This window comes from Leucoraja erinacea, chromosome 3 (assembly GCF_028641065.1).
Source record: "Leucoraja erinacea ecotype New England chromosome 3, Leri_hhj_1, whole genome shotgun sequence".
In the NCBI taxonomy this organism is placed as follows: Eukaryota; Metazoa; Chordata; class Chondrichthyes; order Rajiformes; family Rajidae; genus Leucoraja; species Leucoraja erinaceus.
The window spans coordinates 9,238,739-9,255,848 of NC_073379.1; the positions used below are offsets into that span (position 1 = coordinate 9,238,739).

Below are 17,110 nucleotides of genomic sequence, written 5' to 3' on the forward strand. Positions count from 1 at the left end.
AAGGACCTTAAGTGGGGGGGCTACCATCGACTCCAGAGTAAAAAAGGCCCATCAGAGGATGTACTTCCTGCGGCAGCTGAGGAAGCACAATCTGCCACAGGCAATGATGGTCCAATTCTACACGGCCATCGTAGAGCCTGTCCTCACCTTCTCCATCATGGTTTGGTTATTGGCTGCAACCTTCCCTCCATTGATGAACTATACACTGCAAGGGCCAGGAAGCGAGCGGGCAAGATCATCTCTGACCCCTCTCACCCTGGCCACAAACTCTTTGAATCACTTCCCTCTGGAAGGTGACTCCGGACTGCCAAAGTTGCCACAGCCAGACATAAAAACAGTTTTTATCCACGAGTAGTAGCTCTACTCAACAGCCAAAAATCTGTAGCCTCCCTTTGATCTGGTATTTTGTTGGTTCACATGCTTGATCAATGGTGTTTTATCATTAATGTTTTATTATTATTAATGTTTAGTGTTTTCTGAGTCATTCATAACTGTCACTGTATGTCATGTTGTTACTTGTGGGCGGAGCACCAAGGCAAATTCCTTGTATGTGAATACTTGGCCAATAAACTTACTTACTTACTTACTTACTTGGCTTCACAAGTACTTCTCGTGGTCTGAAATGTTTCGTCACAACAGTTTTGGCTCTTGGGATGTCTAATCTACACGTCCAGCTAATAATTTGATCGCAATATTATGTTGGTCATGTTCATAAGTGATAGCAGCAGAATTAGGCCATTCGGCCCATCAAGTCTACTCCGCCATTCAATTATGGCCGATCTAACTCTCCCTCTCAACTGAGGCGGCCTTTGTATTTTTGACTTTTTTCCTTTACAATTTACCCACCTTTTTAAGTTGCTGGTCTTGTTTGCAGGTAAGAATCTTGAAGAGATCACACTAGTTCCAGGCACGGCAGTATTTAAAATGCTGCAATGGAACAAGAGATGTTCAGTGGAGACTCAAGCAACAGCAGGTGCTGGTTTACAAAAAAGATCACAAGAGTGCTGGAGTAACTCAGCGGGTCAGGCAGCATCACTGGAGAACATGGATAGGTGACGTTTCGCAGAGTGCTGGAGTAACTCAGCGGGTCAGGCAGCATCTCTGGAGAACATGGATAGGTGACGTTTCACAGAGTGCTGGAGTAACTCAGCGGGTCAGGCAGCATCACTGGAGAACATGTATAGGTGACGTTTCACAGAGTGCTGGAGTAACTCAGCGGGTCAGGCAGCATCTCTGGAGGACATGGATAGGCGACGTTTCGGGTCGGAAGCCTACTTCAAATTGTTTGTGGTGGTGAGGGGGTTGGGAAAGCTAGAGGAGAGGAAGGGCAGGACAAAGCTTGACGAGTGATAGGTGGATACAGATGAGGGGAGCAGGTGGGTTTCATAGGCAGATGGTTGGACAAAGCTCAACAGACGAATGCCTGAGATAAAGAGGCAACATTTGTGAGATAAGGGTAGAAGAGGTGGAATTGAATGGCGGTGCTGGCTCGAAGGGCCGAATGGCCTACTCCTGCACCTCCTGTCTGTTGTCTATAAATGGTGAAGCCAGATGAAGGAATAGTGGATGTCGAGTGGATGTGGAGAGGATGTTTCCACTATTTGGGAGAGTCTAGGACTCGAGGTCGTAGCCTCAGAATTAAAGGACGTTCTTTTAGAATGGAGATGAGGAGGAATTTATTTTGTCAGAGGGTGATGAATCATGGAATTCATTACCACAGATGGCTGTGGAGGCCAAGTCAGCGGATATATCTAAGGCGGAGATAGATTTTTGATTAGTACGGGTGTCGGGGGGGGAGGGGGGGGCACTTAATCATCAATAAGGGTTATAAAATACATTCACTGACAGTTCCCTAACCCGATCACAAAATAGCACATAATATTGTTTCGATAGAAAGCACTTAAGGGCCTGTCCCACTTGGCCGTCATTTGTGCCTCATTTATAGAATAGGTCGACGCGTGGTCACGCTCAAATCACGCGTCATCATGTGGTCTGGTGCGCGTGACGTCATTAGAATACCCTGCGGTACACGGCGACGCATGGTTACGCACGGTGATGTAACCATGCATCACCACGCGATACATCTGTGACGTCGGGACGCCAGCGTGAGACGCCAATGCGTCAGCGTGCGTTCACGATAGGTCATGCAGGTGGCGCGCGAGGTTTTCGTGCAGCACAAAATCCTGGAGAGCCGAGCGATACCGCATGTAACTCCACACTCCTCCACGCCTCTCCATACGCACGTCCCGCGCTACCCACACGCTACTCATGCGTCACAACGCGATGACCTCGAAGGGCCGAATGGCCTACTCCTGCATGTTGAAAAATGTCCACGAGAGCCCCGAGTACTTACGAACGGCCATTACCATAAATCTCTGAGTTCTAATCAGGGCAAACTCGGGAGAACTCTTGAATGAACTCATACAGTGGGACAGGGCTTTTAATGTGCCGGGATCGATGGTTGGTCGGTTAATTGGATTCAGTAAAGATTGCAAATTATCCCTAATGTTAGAGTGCGGGTGATCGCTGGTCGGCAAGGACTCGGTGGCCGAAGAGCCGTTTCTGCACTGTAGCTCTAAACTAAACTGTGGCTATCGAACGTGTATACAATTCACAAGCGGTCGAGTTTTATTAGTGTTTGAATATTTTAGCCTCAACTCTAAAGCCCAAACGTAAAGCAAGGTGAATAAAATGTTTTGCTGATAACCTTCCTCTATATCCCACGTCGGAGCCCACCTGTAAACACAAAGTGTTATTGAACAGTTGCGATGTGTAACTCTGTCCCACCTCAGTATTTGTTTCTCCATCAGAAGCAGACTTCCTGGAAACTTGTCAAAAACGAGTTGCAATTTCCTGCTTCTGTTAACAATGTGGACCTGAAGAGAAAAAGCAGTCTCCGTTACAATAGACAATAGATAATGGGTGCAGGGGTAGGTCATTCGGCCCTTTGAGCCAGAAGTGCCATTCAATGTGATCATGGCTGATCATCCCCAATCAGTACCCCGTTCCTGCCTTCTCCCCATATCTCCTGACTCCGCTATCTTTAAGGGCCATATCTAGTTCTCTCTTGAAAGTATCCAGAGAACCGGCCTCCACCAGGCAGAGAATTCCACACTCACAACTCTCTGTGTGAAGAAGCGTTTCCTCGTCTCTGTTCTAAATGGCTTACCCCTTATTCTTAAACTGTGGCCCCTGGTTCTGGACCCCTCCAACACTGGAGGCAGTGGAGGCATTAAAGACCGCATGGAATGGAAGGCATTTAAAGACTGCATGGATGAACTACAATTGTTCATCCCAGTTTGGCAAAAGAATAAAACAGGGAAGGTAGTGCATCAGTGGATAACAAGGGAAATCAGGGATAGTATCAAAACAAAAGATGAAGCATACAAATTAGCCAGAAAAAGCAGCCTACCAGAGGACTGGGACAAATTCACTCCAGCAGAGGAGGACAAAGGGCTTAATTAGGAAAGGGAAAATAGATTATGAAAGAAAACTGGCAGGAAACATAAAAACTGACTGCAAATTTTTTTATAGATATGTGAAGAGAAAAAGATTAGTTAAAACAAATGTAGGTCCCTTGCAGTCAGAAACAGGTGAATTAATCATGAGGAACAAGGACATGGCTGACCAATTGAATAACTACTTTGGTTCTGTCTTCACTAAGGAAGACATAAATAATCTGCTGGAAATAGCAGGGGACCGAGGGTCAAATGAGATGGAGGAACTGAGTGAAATCCAGGTTAGCCGGGAAGTGGTGTTAGGTAAATTGAATGGATTAAAGGCCGATAAATTCCCAGGGCCAGATAGGCTGCATCCCAGAGTACTTAAGGAAGTAGTCCCAGAAATAGTGGATGCATTTTTCAAAAAATAGTGATCATTTTTCAAAACTCTTTAGATTCTGGAGTGGTTCCTGAGGATTGGAGGGTAGCTAATGTAACCCCACTTTTTAAAAAGGGTGGGAGAGAGAAAACGGGGAATTACAGACCAGTTAGTCTACCATCGGTAGTGGGGAAAATGCTAGTTATTAAAGATGGGATAGCAGCACATTTGGAAAGTGGTGAAATCGTTGGACAAAGTCAGCTTGGATTTATGAAAGGTAAATCATGTCTGACTAATCCTATAGAATTTTTCGAGGATGTAACTAGTAGAGTGGATAAGGGAGAACCAGTGGATGTGTTATATCTGGACTTTCAGAAGGCTTTCGACAAGGTCCCACATAAGAGATTAGTATGCAAACTTAAAGCACACGGTATTGGGGGTTCAGTATTGATGTGGATAGAGAACTGGCTGGCAGACAGGAAGCAAAGAGTAAGAGTAAACGGGTCCTTTTCAGAATGTCAGGCAGTGACTAATAATCATTATTGAAAGGCGGTGCAGGCTCGAAGGGCCGATTTGGCCAACTCCTGCACCTATTTTTTATGTTTCCAAGGCAGGAACGGGGTACTGATTGTGGATGATCAGCTATGATCACATTGAATGGCGGTACTGGCTCTAAAGGCCGAATGGCCTACTCCTGCACCTATTGTCTATTGTCTTCAGAGCCAGGAATGTATTTGACCACAAAAGCATAGAATTTAGTTGCTTCTCAGTGTACAGTAATTGATATTGTAATGAAATGGAAACTTACTTCTAGCAAGTAATGAGCAGTATTACGAGGTATTCCCCCATCAACGGCGACAATTTCTATCTTCCAACATCCCTCTGATGTTAACTCCAAATGATTTCTTATCCTTAAAGTAAAAGATGAGAGAAGGATTTGCTATGACGTTCTTCTGACTTGTTATCGGATACACCACTTGTGATCGCTAGCACAACCCCAATATCCTCTTCCCCCCACACTGACTACCATGCCTTCAGTCAGAGTGATACAGCATGGAAACAGGCCCTTCAGCTAATCTTGCCCACACCGACCATTTACACCAGTCCCACTTGCCTGCATTTGGTCCATATCCCTCCAAATCCATGTACCTGTCTAATTGTTTCTTAAACATTGGGATAGTCCCTACCTCAACTACCTCCTCTGGCAGCTCGTTCCATATGCCCGCCACCCTTTGTGTGAAAAGGTTCCCCTCAGATTCCTATTCAATCTTTTCCCCCCATATTCGTATGGCTGTATGGCGACCACACATTTCACTGTACCAATTGGTACATGTGACAAATAAATGTATCTTGTACCTCACCTTAAACCTATGTCCTCTGGTTCTCAATTCCCCTACTCTTGACAAGAGACTCTATGCATCTACCCGATCTATTCCTCTCATGATTTTGTAAACCTCTACAAGATCACCCCTCATCCTCCTGCGCTCCAAGGAATAGAGTCCCAGCCTACTCAACCTCTCCCTGTAGCTCAGACCTTTGAGTCCCGGCAACATCCTTGTAAATCTTCCCTGCACCCTTTCCAACTTTACGACATCTTTCCTGTAACATGGTTCCCATAACCAAACACAATATTCTAAATGCAGCCTCACCAACGTCATATATAACTGCACCATTTAGAGTAATGTGTTTAGTTTTGGTCAAAGTGTAATAAGAAACGTCACCTATCCATATTCTCCAGAGATGCTGCTGGACCCGCTGAGTTACTCCAGCACTTTGTATGCAATTTATTGAAATTTGATACAGAGTCCAAGTGAATAGATGGTAGTTAAGACAGTGGCTGAAATATTCAAACACTAATAAAACTTGACCGCTTGTGAATTTTTTACACGTTCATTAGCTTTAGTTTAGAGATGCAGCGTGGCAACAGGCCCTTCGGCCCACCGAGTCCGTACCGACCAGCGATCCGGGCACACTAACACTACCCTACACACACTGGGGCAATTTACAATTTTTCCAACCCGATTACCCTGCCCGGACAACCAGACTGCTAAACAGCTTCCTTCCACAGGCTGTGAGGCTGCTAAACAGTCACTCCACCTGATTCTGCTGCTTTTGCACTGACAATTTAATAACTGGCACAGAGTAATAACTTTGGCACTGGCTCAGGCCACTTAAATCAGCTGCCCTGGACATTTTATGACTGTTTTTACTTGTATTTTAATGTTGTTGTTTTTACCTGCACTTTTAAAAAAAACTATTTGTACTTTTTTATCAGGAACTGGATTTTTTATTTATTTATTTTTTTTAAAAAAAATAAATCGTTTTTATTTTTTGCGTGAAATGTTTAAGTTTTTATGTGCGATGCTCCGGTATTCCCTGGGAAACGTCTTCTCATTTTGCACTGTACAATTGTTGCTTTGCAAGATGACAATAAAAGATGATAATGATAATGATATTGTACATCTTTGGAGTGTGGGAGGAAACCGGAGATCCCGGAGAAAACCCACGCAGGTCACAGGGAGAACGTACAAACTCCGTACAGACTGCACCGTAGCCCGGATCGAACCATGGCCTCTGGCGCTGTGAGGCAGCGACTCGACCACTGCGCCACCGTGCAGCCCAGCCGAAAGCTCAGTTCGATGTTACTTACCGAAGACTGCCTTCCCACATAGACTTGCTGTTCAAAGATGTTTGAATATAAAAGGATTCTGTTGCTGTTTTATTAACTGGTGATGCCCCTGGTACGTTTAACGTGACCGCCACAATGTGGAATGTGACAGCCCCATTCTCTCCCGTGTCACTGTCAGAGGCCTAAACACACGGAAACATCGCCATTGAACAGTTAGCCATGCAGCAAATAGTCATCAGTTTAGTTTATTGTCACATGTGCAGTGAAAAGCATTTGTCGCGTGCTATCCAGTCAGCGGAAAGATAAGGGAATAACGTTTAGTGCAAGGTAAAGCCAGCAAAGACCAATCAAGGATAGTCCGGGGGTCACCAATGAGGTAGATAGTAGTTCAACATTGCTCTCTGGTTGTGGTAGGATGATTCAGTTGCCTGATAACAGCTGGGAAGAAACTGTCCCTGAATCTGGAGGTGTGTGTTTTCACACTTCTGTACCTCTTGCCTAATGGGAGAGGGGAGGAGTGGGAGTGGCCAGGGTGCGACTGGTCCTTGATTATGCTGCTGGCCTTGCCGAGGCAACGTGGGGTGTAGATGGAGTCAATGGAAGGGAGGTTGGTTTGTGTGATGGTCTGGGCTGCGTCCACAATTCGCTGCAATTTCCTGCGGTCTTGGATGGAGCTGTTCCCAAACCGTGCTGTCGATCAAATGTTCTCTATGGCGCATCTGTAGAAGTTGGTGATAGTTGTAGTGGACATGCCAAACGTCCTAAGCCTTCTAAGGAAGTAGAGGCGTTGGTTTACTTTTTTGGTCGTTGCTTCAATATTGGGTGGTCTAGGAGAAGTTGGTGGTGAAATTGACTCCTTGGAATTACAAGTTTTCCATCATCTCTACTTTGGAACAGACAAATGCCAATGTTTTCCATATCAAGGGTGGTGGGTGTATGGAACAAGCTGCTAGAGAACATAGTTGAGGCAGGTACTATAACAGCATTTAAAAGCCACATGGATAGGGCTATGGGCCAAATGTGGACAAATGGAACTAGGGTGGATGGAGAATCCTGGTATGGACGAGTTGGGCCGAATGGCCTGTTTCCGTGCTGTATGGCCCTATGTCTATATGGATCGGTGCAGGGACACATATTTACAATTAATATTAATGCTTAAGCATTTGCAAATCACATCAAAATTTGCAAGTCACATCAATTTGGAAAGGATAATTAAGAGTGAAGATAGACACAATAGACAATACACAATAGGTGCAGGAGTAGGCCATTGGGCCGTTCGAGCCAGCACCGCCATTCAATGTGATCAAGGCTGATCATCCCCAATCAGTACCCCGTTCCTGCCTTCTCCCCATATCCCCTGACTCCACTATCTTTAAGAGCCCTATCTAGCTCTCTCTTGAAAGGATCCAGAGAACCTGCCTCCACCGCCCTCTGAGGCAGAGAATTCCACGGACTCACAACTTTGTGAGAAAAAGTGTTTCCTTGTCTCCGTTCTAAATGGCTTACCCCTTATTCTTAAACTGTGGCCCCTGGTTCTGGACTCCCGCCGACACCGGGAACATTGTTGGAGTAACTCAGCAGGTCAGGCAGCATCACTGGAGAGAAGGAATGGGTGACGTTTCGGGACTGAAGAAGGGTCTTGACCCAAAACGTCACCCATTCCCAAGTCCAAAAACGTCACCTGTTTCTTTCCTCCCAAAGATGTTGCCCATCCCGCTGAGTTACTCCAGCATTTTGTGTCTATCCTTGGCGTAAACTGGCATCTGCAGTTCCTTCCTACTGAGTTAAGAGTGAGGCAGAGTCCAAGAGTTAATAAACATAGAAACATAGAAAATAGGGGCAGGAGGAGGCCATTCGGCCCTTCGAGCCAGCACCGCCATTCGTTGTGATCATGACTGATCGTCCCCAATCAATAACCCGTGCCTGCCTTCTCCCCATATCCCTTGATTCCACCAGCCCCTAGAGCTCATCTAACTCTCTCTTAAATCCATCCAGTGATTTGGCCTCCACTGCCCTCTGTGGCGGGGAATTCCACAAATTCACAACTCTCTGGGTGAAAACGTTTTTTCTCACCTCAGTCTTAAATGGCCTTCTAAGACTGTAGCCCCTGGTTCTGGACTCGCCCAACATTGGGAACATTTTTCCTGCATCTAGCTTGTCCAGTCCTTTTATAATTTTATATGTTTCTATAAGATCCCCCCTAATCCTTCTAAACTCCAGTGAATACAAGCCTAGCCTTTTCAAACTTTCCTCATATGACAGTCCTGCCATCCCAATGATCAATCTCGTGAACCTACACTGCACTGCCTCAATCACAAGGATGTCCTTCCTCAAATTAGGAGACCAAAACTGTACACAATACTCCAGATGTGGTCTTCCCAGAGCCTTGTACAACTGCAGGAGAACCTCTCTACTCCTATACTGAAATCCTCTTGTTATGAAGGCCAACATACCATTAGCTTTCTTCACTGCCTGCTGTACCTGCAAGTCAGCTTTCAGTGACCGGTGTACAAGGACACCCAGGTCTCGCTGTACCTTTGTAATAAATTTGTGAAATGCAAATATTTGGCAAACGATTTTCAATTTGGATAAGTGTGAAGTACACTTTTATGAGGGAAAAAAAGAGGAAATCACATATTACTCTGAAAATAACTCAAGATGAACAGGGGAGCATGTATCTCTAAGCTAAACTGAACTAAGCCTGTTCTTCAGCAAGGAGCAGAATCCTCTCTCCACTTCGTCTCCGTGACAAGATGCAGAGTGAAAAAGTACTGTCAACGCCAAATATTTGTAGTTAATCAAATAAATATGCCCTAGTTTTATTTGAACTAGGCTCAAATAAAATATGCCAAGTCAATAAGATAAAATATTAAAAAGAGTTGACGGAACATACCTCCAACACTGCAACCTCTAATCCCTCCGTGACAAATTCCAACACAACTGAAAGAAATCCAGAAACAGATGTTAAGTTCTCTATTTTGCGTACTGTTTAGTTTATAGATACAGCGAGGAAACAGGACCTTCGGCCTAGAGGGTCCACGCCGACCAGCGGCTCCCTGCACACCAGCACTATCCTACTCACACTAGACAATTTACAATTTCACCAAGCCAATGAACCTACAAACCTGTACGTCTTTGGAGTGTGGGAGGAAACCGGAGCACCTGGAAAAAAAAACCCACGCGGTCACGGGGAGAACGTACAAACTCCGTACAGCCAGCACCCGTAGCCGGGATCGAACCACGGGTCCTTGGCGCTGTACGGCAGCAACTCTACCGCTGCGCCACCGTGCCACCCGATATTGGTCAGAGTAAATCTTTTAACTAATATGTAAACACTAATCTACCTATAAAACAGACAAACTGTTGCCAAGAATGCAGAAGGCTGTAGAAAGTGGCATACATGAACACAGAAAGGCCTGGATATAGTGGATGTGGAGAGGATGTTTCCACTAGTGCGAGAGTCTAGGACCAGAGGGCACAGCCTCAGAATAAAAGGAAGTAACTTTAGAATGGAGATGAGGAGGAATTTCTTTAGTCAGAGGGTGGTGAATCTGTGGAATTCGTTGCCACAGAAGGCTGTGGTGGCCAAGTCAATTGGTATTTTTAAGGTGGAGATTGACAGATTCTTACATCATAATTAAATGGGAAGGCAGGAGAATGGGGTTGAGAGGGAAAACTATACCAGCCGGGATAGAATGGCAGATGGGCTGAATGGCCTGATTCTGCTCCTGGGCCTTATGATCTTATGACATTGTTTGATTCATCATGGGTGGTGACCTCCCCACCAACAAAGGGATCTCCAGGAAGCCTGGAGCATCGCACAAACCAACCTCCCTTCCATTGACTCCATCTACACTTCAAGCTGACTCGGCAAGGCCAGCAGCATCATCAAGGACTGTGAGGCAGCAGCTATACCCGCTGCGCTACTGTGCTGCATGTAGAAACAAGGAACTGCAGATGCTGGTTAATACACAAAAGGATACAAGGTGCTGGAGTAACTCAGCGGGTCAGGGCAGCATCTCTGGAGAACACGGATAGGTGACGCTTCGGGTCAGGGCCTTCAGTTTAACCAGAAGCGACCCAAAACGTCGCCTCTCCATGTTCTCCAGAGATGCTGCCTGACCCGCTGAGTTACTCCAGCACTCTGTGAAACGTCACCTATCCACGTTCTCCAGAGATGCTGCCTGACCCGTTGAGTTACTCCAGCACTTTGCGTCCCTTTGCAATCAAGCATCTAGTGTGCGCAAGTCAGTATGTTCCCCTACTCCTGTATAAACATTTTTTTTTGTTTAAAATATCCTTCAGTTCTGGGTGAGGGTTCATATTCAACTAAATTAACTCGGCTGTCTTTCAACAATTTTCATTTCTGTTCCCCTTCCATTGTCTGTTTTAGATTAAATGCTGCCATTATTTCCTGTCTTGTAAGGGATGTGAAAAGCACTGTAGCACAGTGCAACTATGCTAGTTACCACAAACTGTCCAATACACAAAGAATAAAGGAGAGGTAGACAAAAATGCTGGAGAAACTCAATGGGTGAGGCAGCATCTATGGAGCGAAGGAAATAGGTAGGTGACCCTTCACCTATTCCTTCGCTCCATAGATGCTGCCTCACCCGCTGAGTTTCTCCGGCATTTTTGTCCACCTTTGTTTTTTCCAGCATCTGCAGTTCCTTCTTAAACAACTGCTTTGACCCTGTGGTCGACTGATTTATTGAGTTAGCGATACAGCGTGGAAACATGCCCACCCAATGTAGGCCGACCATCGATCACCCGTTCACACTAGTTCCACGTTACCCCTCTAAATCATCCACTTCCTACACACTAGGGCCAGTCAGCAGGGACCTACAAGGCTCCAAACCCGCGCGTCTGGGCTGCGGGAGGAAAACCGGAGCACACGGAGAAAACCCACGGGGAGAACGTGCAAACTCCACACAGACAGCACCCGAGGTCAGGGTCGAACCCAGATCTGTGGCGCTGTGAGGCAGCGGCTCTATCAGCTGCACCACCGTGCCGCCCTTCACACCATTCTGATACGTCAACAGGAAGTTTAGTTACGTTTAGTTTATTGTCACGTGTCCCCTCATTTGAGGAAGGACATTGTTGCTATTGAGGGAGTGCAGGGTAGGTTCACCAGGTTAATTCCCGGGATGGGAATTAACCTGGTCATATGTTGCGAGTCTGCGGAATTCTCTGCCTCAGAGGGCGGTGGCGGCCGGTTCTCTGGATACTTTCGAGAGAGAGCTAGATAGGGCTCTTAAAGATAGCGGAGTCAGGGGATATGGGGAGAAGGCAGGAACGGGGTACTGGTTGTGGATGATCAGCCATAATCACATTGAATGGAAGTGCTGACTCGAAGGGCCAAATGGCCTACTCCTGCGCCTATTGTCTGTTATCTATTTAGTTTATTGTCACATGTACAGAGGTACTGTGAAACGTTTATTGAACAAATAACCATTTTACAACTCCCTCTGCAGACGTTTCTCCCCACAAGGCAGGTGTGGAAAGTTTGGGACATGTAATATGTGCGTGCGGCTGCTGAAGTGTGCTGAAGTATACATTTCACTTGTCAATTTGTCCCGCTGAGCTACTACAGCATTTTGTGTCTACCTTTGATTTAAACCATCGTCTGCAGATCTTACCTGCAACACCCTTTCACTTGTCAATGGTGTGATCCTACCTTGAAAAAGTTTTATAGCATATTCGATCTGCACAAGACAATAGACAATGGGTGCAGGAGTAGGCCATTCGGCCCTTCGAGCCAGCACCGCCATTCAATGTGATCATGGCTTATCATCCCCGTTCCTGCCTTCTCCCCATATCCCCTGACTCCGCGATCTTTAAGAGCCCTATCTAGCTCTCTCTTGAAACTATCCAGAGAACCGGTCTCCACCGCCCTCTGAGGCAGAGAATTCCAGACTCACAACTCTCTGTGAGAAAAAGACTAGAGATGCAGCCAACTAACAAAGACACCATTTGTCATTAGCTCATAAGTGAAAGGAGCAGAATTAGGCCATTCAGCCCATTCAATCATTGCTGATCTATCTCTCCCTCCTAACCCCATTCTCCTGCCTCCCCCCCCCCATAACCCCTGACACCCGTACTAATCATGAATCTATCTATCTCTGCCTTAAACATATCAATTGACTTGAACCCCACAGCTGTCTGTGGCAATGAATTCCACAGATTCACCACCAAAGGAACGTCCTTTAATTTTGAGGCTGTGACCTCTAGTCCTAGACTCTCCCACTAATGAAAACATCCTCTCCACATCCACTCTATCTAGGCCAAGTCAGTAGCACTTTGTGACCAGTGTTATAGTTTAAGGCATGCTACTGTGTAATGAAATACCTCACATAGTGGAACATAGAACACAGAACGGTACAGCCCAGGAACAGGCCCTTCAGCCCTCAATGTCTGTGCTAGAACATGATGCCAAGTTAAACTGATCTCATCTGCCTGTACATGATTCATATCCCTCTATTCCCTGCACTTCCGACTGTTTATCTAAAAGCCTCTTAAATCCCAATTTTGTTTAGTTTAATTTAGTTTTGAGATACAGCCCTTCAGCCCAGCGAGTCCTCGCCGACCAGCGATTTCCGCACACTAACATTATCCTACAGCCGCTAGGGACAATTTAACATTTTCACCGAATTAATTAACCTACAAATCCGTACGTCTTTGGAGTGTGGGAGGAAACTGAAGATCTCGGAGAAAACCCACGCTGGTCACGGGGAGAACGTACAAACTCCGTACAGACGGCGCCCGTAGTCGGGATGGAACCCGGGTCTCTGGCGCTGTGAGGCAGCAACTCTACCGCTGCGCCACCGTGTCTGCCTCAACCACGAACAACATTCCAGGTCCCCATCACATTCTGTGTAAAAAAAAAAACTTGTCGCGCACATCTCCATTAAACTTTCCCCCTCTCACATTATAGACTGTCGACCCTATCCATGCCTCTTAAAGTTTTATCAAGACTCCCCTTAACCTCTGACATGTCAGAGATAACAATCCAAGTCTATCCGACCTCTTCCTGTGGCTGAAACATTCTAATCCAGGAAGCATTCTGATAACGTGCCAGTCAATGGCATATCTTGCAATGAGTAATGAGTTTGAGTTGTATTATATATTATTTATTCAGTTGAATAAACTTCCTTCTATGAGTGAGCTGCAGCATGATAACTTTCCACAGGCCACCCAAATCTCTGTAGTCGAGTTGAAGTATTTAGATTAAAAATACTGGAGTGACTCAGCGGGTCAGGCAGCATCTCTGGAGAACATGGATAGGTGATGTTTATGGTTGAGAACTTTCTTCTGTTTGAAACTTCGCCTATCCATATCCTCCAGCAATAGATTGTAGACAATAGGTGCAGGAGTAGGCCATTTGGCCATTCGAGACTGCACCGCCATTCAATGTGATCATGGCTGATCATCCACAATCAGTACCCCGTTCCTGCCTTCTCCTCATATCCCCTGATTCCGCTATTTTTAACAGCCCTATCTAGCTCTCTCTTGAAAGCTCTCGATGTGTAGGAAGGAACTGCAGATGCTGGTTTACACCGAAGATAGACACAAAATGCTGGAGAAATTTAGCGAGACAGGCAGCATCTCTGGAGAGAAGGAATGGTTTTGGGTCGAGACCCTCCTTCAGATCTTCTTTAGATCTCCTCCAGTGATACTGACTGGCCCTAGAGTTCCTCCAGCACTGTGTCTTAGGGTCATACATCATGGATACAGGCCCTTCGGCCCAACTTACCCATGCCAGCCAAGATGCCCCATCCACACTGGTCCCTCCTGCCTGTGTTTGGTCCATATCCCTCTAAACCTTTCCTATCCATGTACCTGTCCAAAAATGTTTTTTAAATGTTGTGATAGTTTCTGCCTCAACTACCTCCTCCGGCAGCTCCTTCCATACACCCACCACCCTTTGTGTAAAAAAAGTTGCCCCTCATGTTCCTATTAAATAGGTATGTTGCAAAACCTACCTGAATCGTCGCTGAGAATCTGTCCCAGCCCGTGTGTGTGATTTTGGCGCTGTTTAGAGGGGGCAGGTTTAAAACGCGATTTTTACTAGGCTGTTCCAATTGAAGATGTTCAGCCTAGTAAATCATTAACGAAAAATCACTGAAAGACCCCGTCGCAAAAGGTATTATTAGTTTTATAGGCCTCGAATAATAGTTATAATAGTTTTAAAATCACTCTCTCAACCCGCGACCTCTCGCAGCCCCAGGGTTTTATAAAGTAAACAATTAAAGGTATGTACCTTATTTTTACATTAAAAGGGGCTTCTTAAAACCACTTTATACAAAGTTTACTATAGCGAGTAGTTCATTTTGGGCTCTTTATATCCCGCAGTATTTTTCTGGGCATTTGAGGGCACAAATCCACTGCAATATGAACGTTCTAAACCAGCGCATTCACAGGAACCCACTAGAAAGCTGATTTAAATGGACTTTAATTTACAGCAATTGAACACTAAATTCCTTCCATTTGACCTATAAATTGATGTAAATGAGATTTTAAAATCATGTTTTATTGTGAATTATTTGTGAATATTATTTGGACACTTAGGCTACTTAAAAAGTTTAATCATTTATTAAGAAATGGATAGATGTTTAGATCTAGTAATTGAAGTTTGAAATTAGCTACAATTGGGTAACTAACTAATTATGTGCTTTAATTTCAGGTCATCCAAGTAAGATTATTTTATATTTGTTTCAGAATGGATCAATCAATGATAACTGAAAATTTCATTCAGATCTCTTAATTTTTAAGAAGGTTATGGGCTTTTGACTGTCCATGATCACAGCTTTTTTGTTATGTCCATAGAAAATCAATAGGGAACAAGATGCTAATTTCCGAGTATGAAAATGGCCATAACTTTTTTATTACTTGAGATATGAAAGTGAATTAGGTGTCAAATTAAACTTATTGTTATGCTTTATCTGATGGGATAAATTGCAGACTTGATTTTTTAAATCTCAACATTTTGTGACATTGCTATATCTTTCCCCTCTCACCTTAAACCTATGTTCTCTGGTTCTTGATTCTTTTACCCTGGGTAAAATACCCTATCATTCACCCTATCAATTCCCCTCATGAGTTTATACACCTCTATAAGATCACCCCTCATTAGGGTGCTGGCTCGAAGGGCCGAATGGCCTATTCCTGCATCTATTGTCTGTAGTCTATTGTCCACTGTACTGGCCTTGACACAAAGTGCTGGAGTAACCCAGTGGGTCAGGCGGCATTTCTGGAGGACCTAGGTAGATGATGTTTTGACTTGGGAATCTTGAGTCTTTGTGTTTGCAAACCAGCATCTGCAGTACCTTGTCATCCATCTTGAAGTGAAATGCCCGGATTGTCCTCTATACTTTAGCTGGGGCGAATGGGTGAGGGATGCTGTTATAAGGTTGTCAACTTTCTCACTCCCAAATAAGGGACAAAAGGTCAAAATAAGGGACAAGTTCCCGACGGCAATTCATTGGTGAATGATGAGTTGGCCCGGGTGCTGGACTGCACACAAAGCCCAGCCGGCGGGCCAGCTGAGGAGTTTTGGCACGGGCCGCGCAATGCTGCGCGCAAAGTCTGGCGCCCCATCCCAACTCATGAACCGATGATCGTGGTGGTGTCGGCGATAAACGAAGGTCGGACAGCTGGCCGGGCTGCCGATCGACGGGGCCACAGGCGAGGCGCTGCTGCTGCTGCTGCTGCACTCCATGGGCTGCACTACGTCGGGACGGGTGAGGCGGGGCCGGATGTGGCAATCCGACCCGACTGTCCCTTCGACCAGAGTAGTAGCAGTCAAATACGGGACAAGGGCGGTCCCGTATGGGACAAACCAACTTTGCCCAATATACGGGATGTCCCGATTAATACGGGACAGTTGGCAATCCTCCAGCATTCCAAGGAATAAATATTTAGGATTCAAATGCTTTTAAGTTTAATTTAGTTTAGTTCTAGTTCATTTCAGAGATGCAACGCAGAAACAGGTACACTGAGTCCGCACTGACCTGCGATCTAACCCCGCACACTAACACCATCCTAATCACACTGGGGACAATTTACATTTACACCAAACCGATTGACCCTCAAACCTGTACGTCTTTGGAGTGTGGGAGGAAACCAGAGCCCCCGGTGAAAACCCACGCTGGTCACAGGGAGAAGGTACAAACTCCGTACAGAGAGCACCCGTAGTCAGGATGGAACCCGGGTCTTGGTGCTGTGAGGCAGCAACTCTACCGCTTAAGTGTAGAAAAGTTCCACCAAAGTGTGAACACAAGCCATTATTAACGGCAAGTTTCTTTACTGGAAATGCTTCAAACATGCAGGCCAGATGAAATAAATGCGTGTAACATGGCTGCATTCTTAATGTTCCCTGGTGATTATCCGTGCTGTTAAACCTGTTCCCCTCCAATTACAAATTTGTTATATATATTCCACAAGCATTTCCCCAAGATCTAAGTGCATACCAGTCACGGCTCATTATTGGGCCCCAAGGGTGATGCTGGCCGCAATCACTCACCTTTACAGAAAGATTTAATGATTTTCTTTACTCGAGAGGCTGGGCAGACTGAGAAACAGGCCGCACGGAGTCTTGCTTTAATATGCCAGCCTTGCTGGATGTGAAGTGGCGCTGGTGTTGAAACAGCAGGCTGGGAGGGG

General features: G+C 45.5%; 1 protein-coding gene across 1 annotated transcript in view; it reads right to left on the reverse strand.

Annotated features, from left to right (window-relative positions):
• LOC129695250 (cadherin-related family member 2-like) overlaps positions 1–17,110 on the reverse strand; it is an 86,220-nt gene that overhangs the window by 23,180 nt on the left and 45,930 nt on the right. The window contains 5 exon segments of the mRNA XM_055632037.1: positions 847–927; positions 2,788–2,876; positions 4,628–4,730; positions 6,470–6,630; positions 9,342–9,388. Of these exon segments, the coding sequence (XP_055488012.1) occupies positions 847–927; positions 2,788–2,876; positions 4,628–4,730; positions 6,470–6,630; positions 9,342–9,388 (481 nt within the window).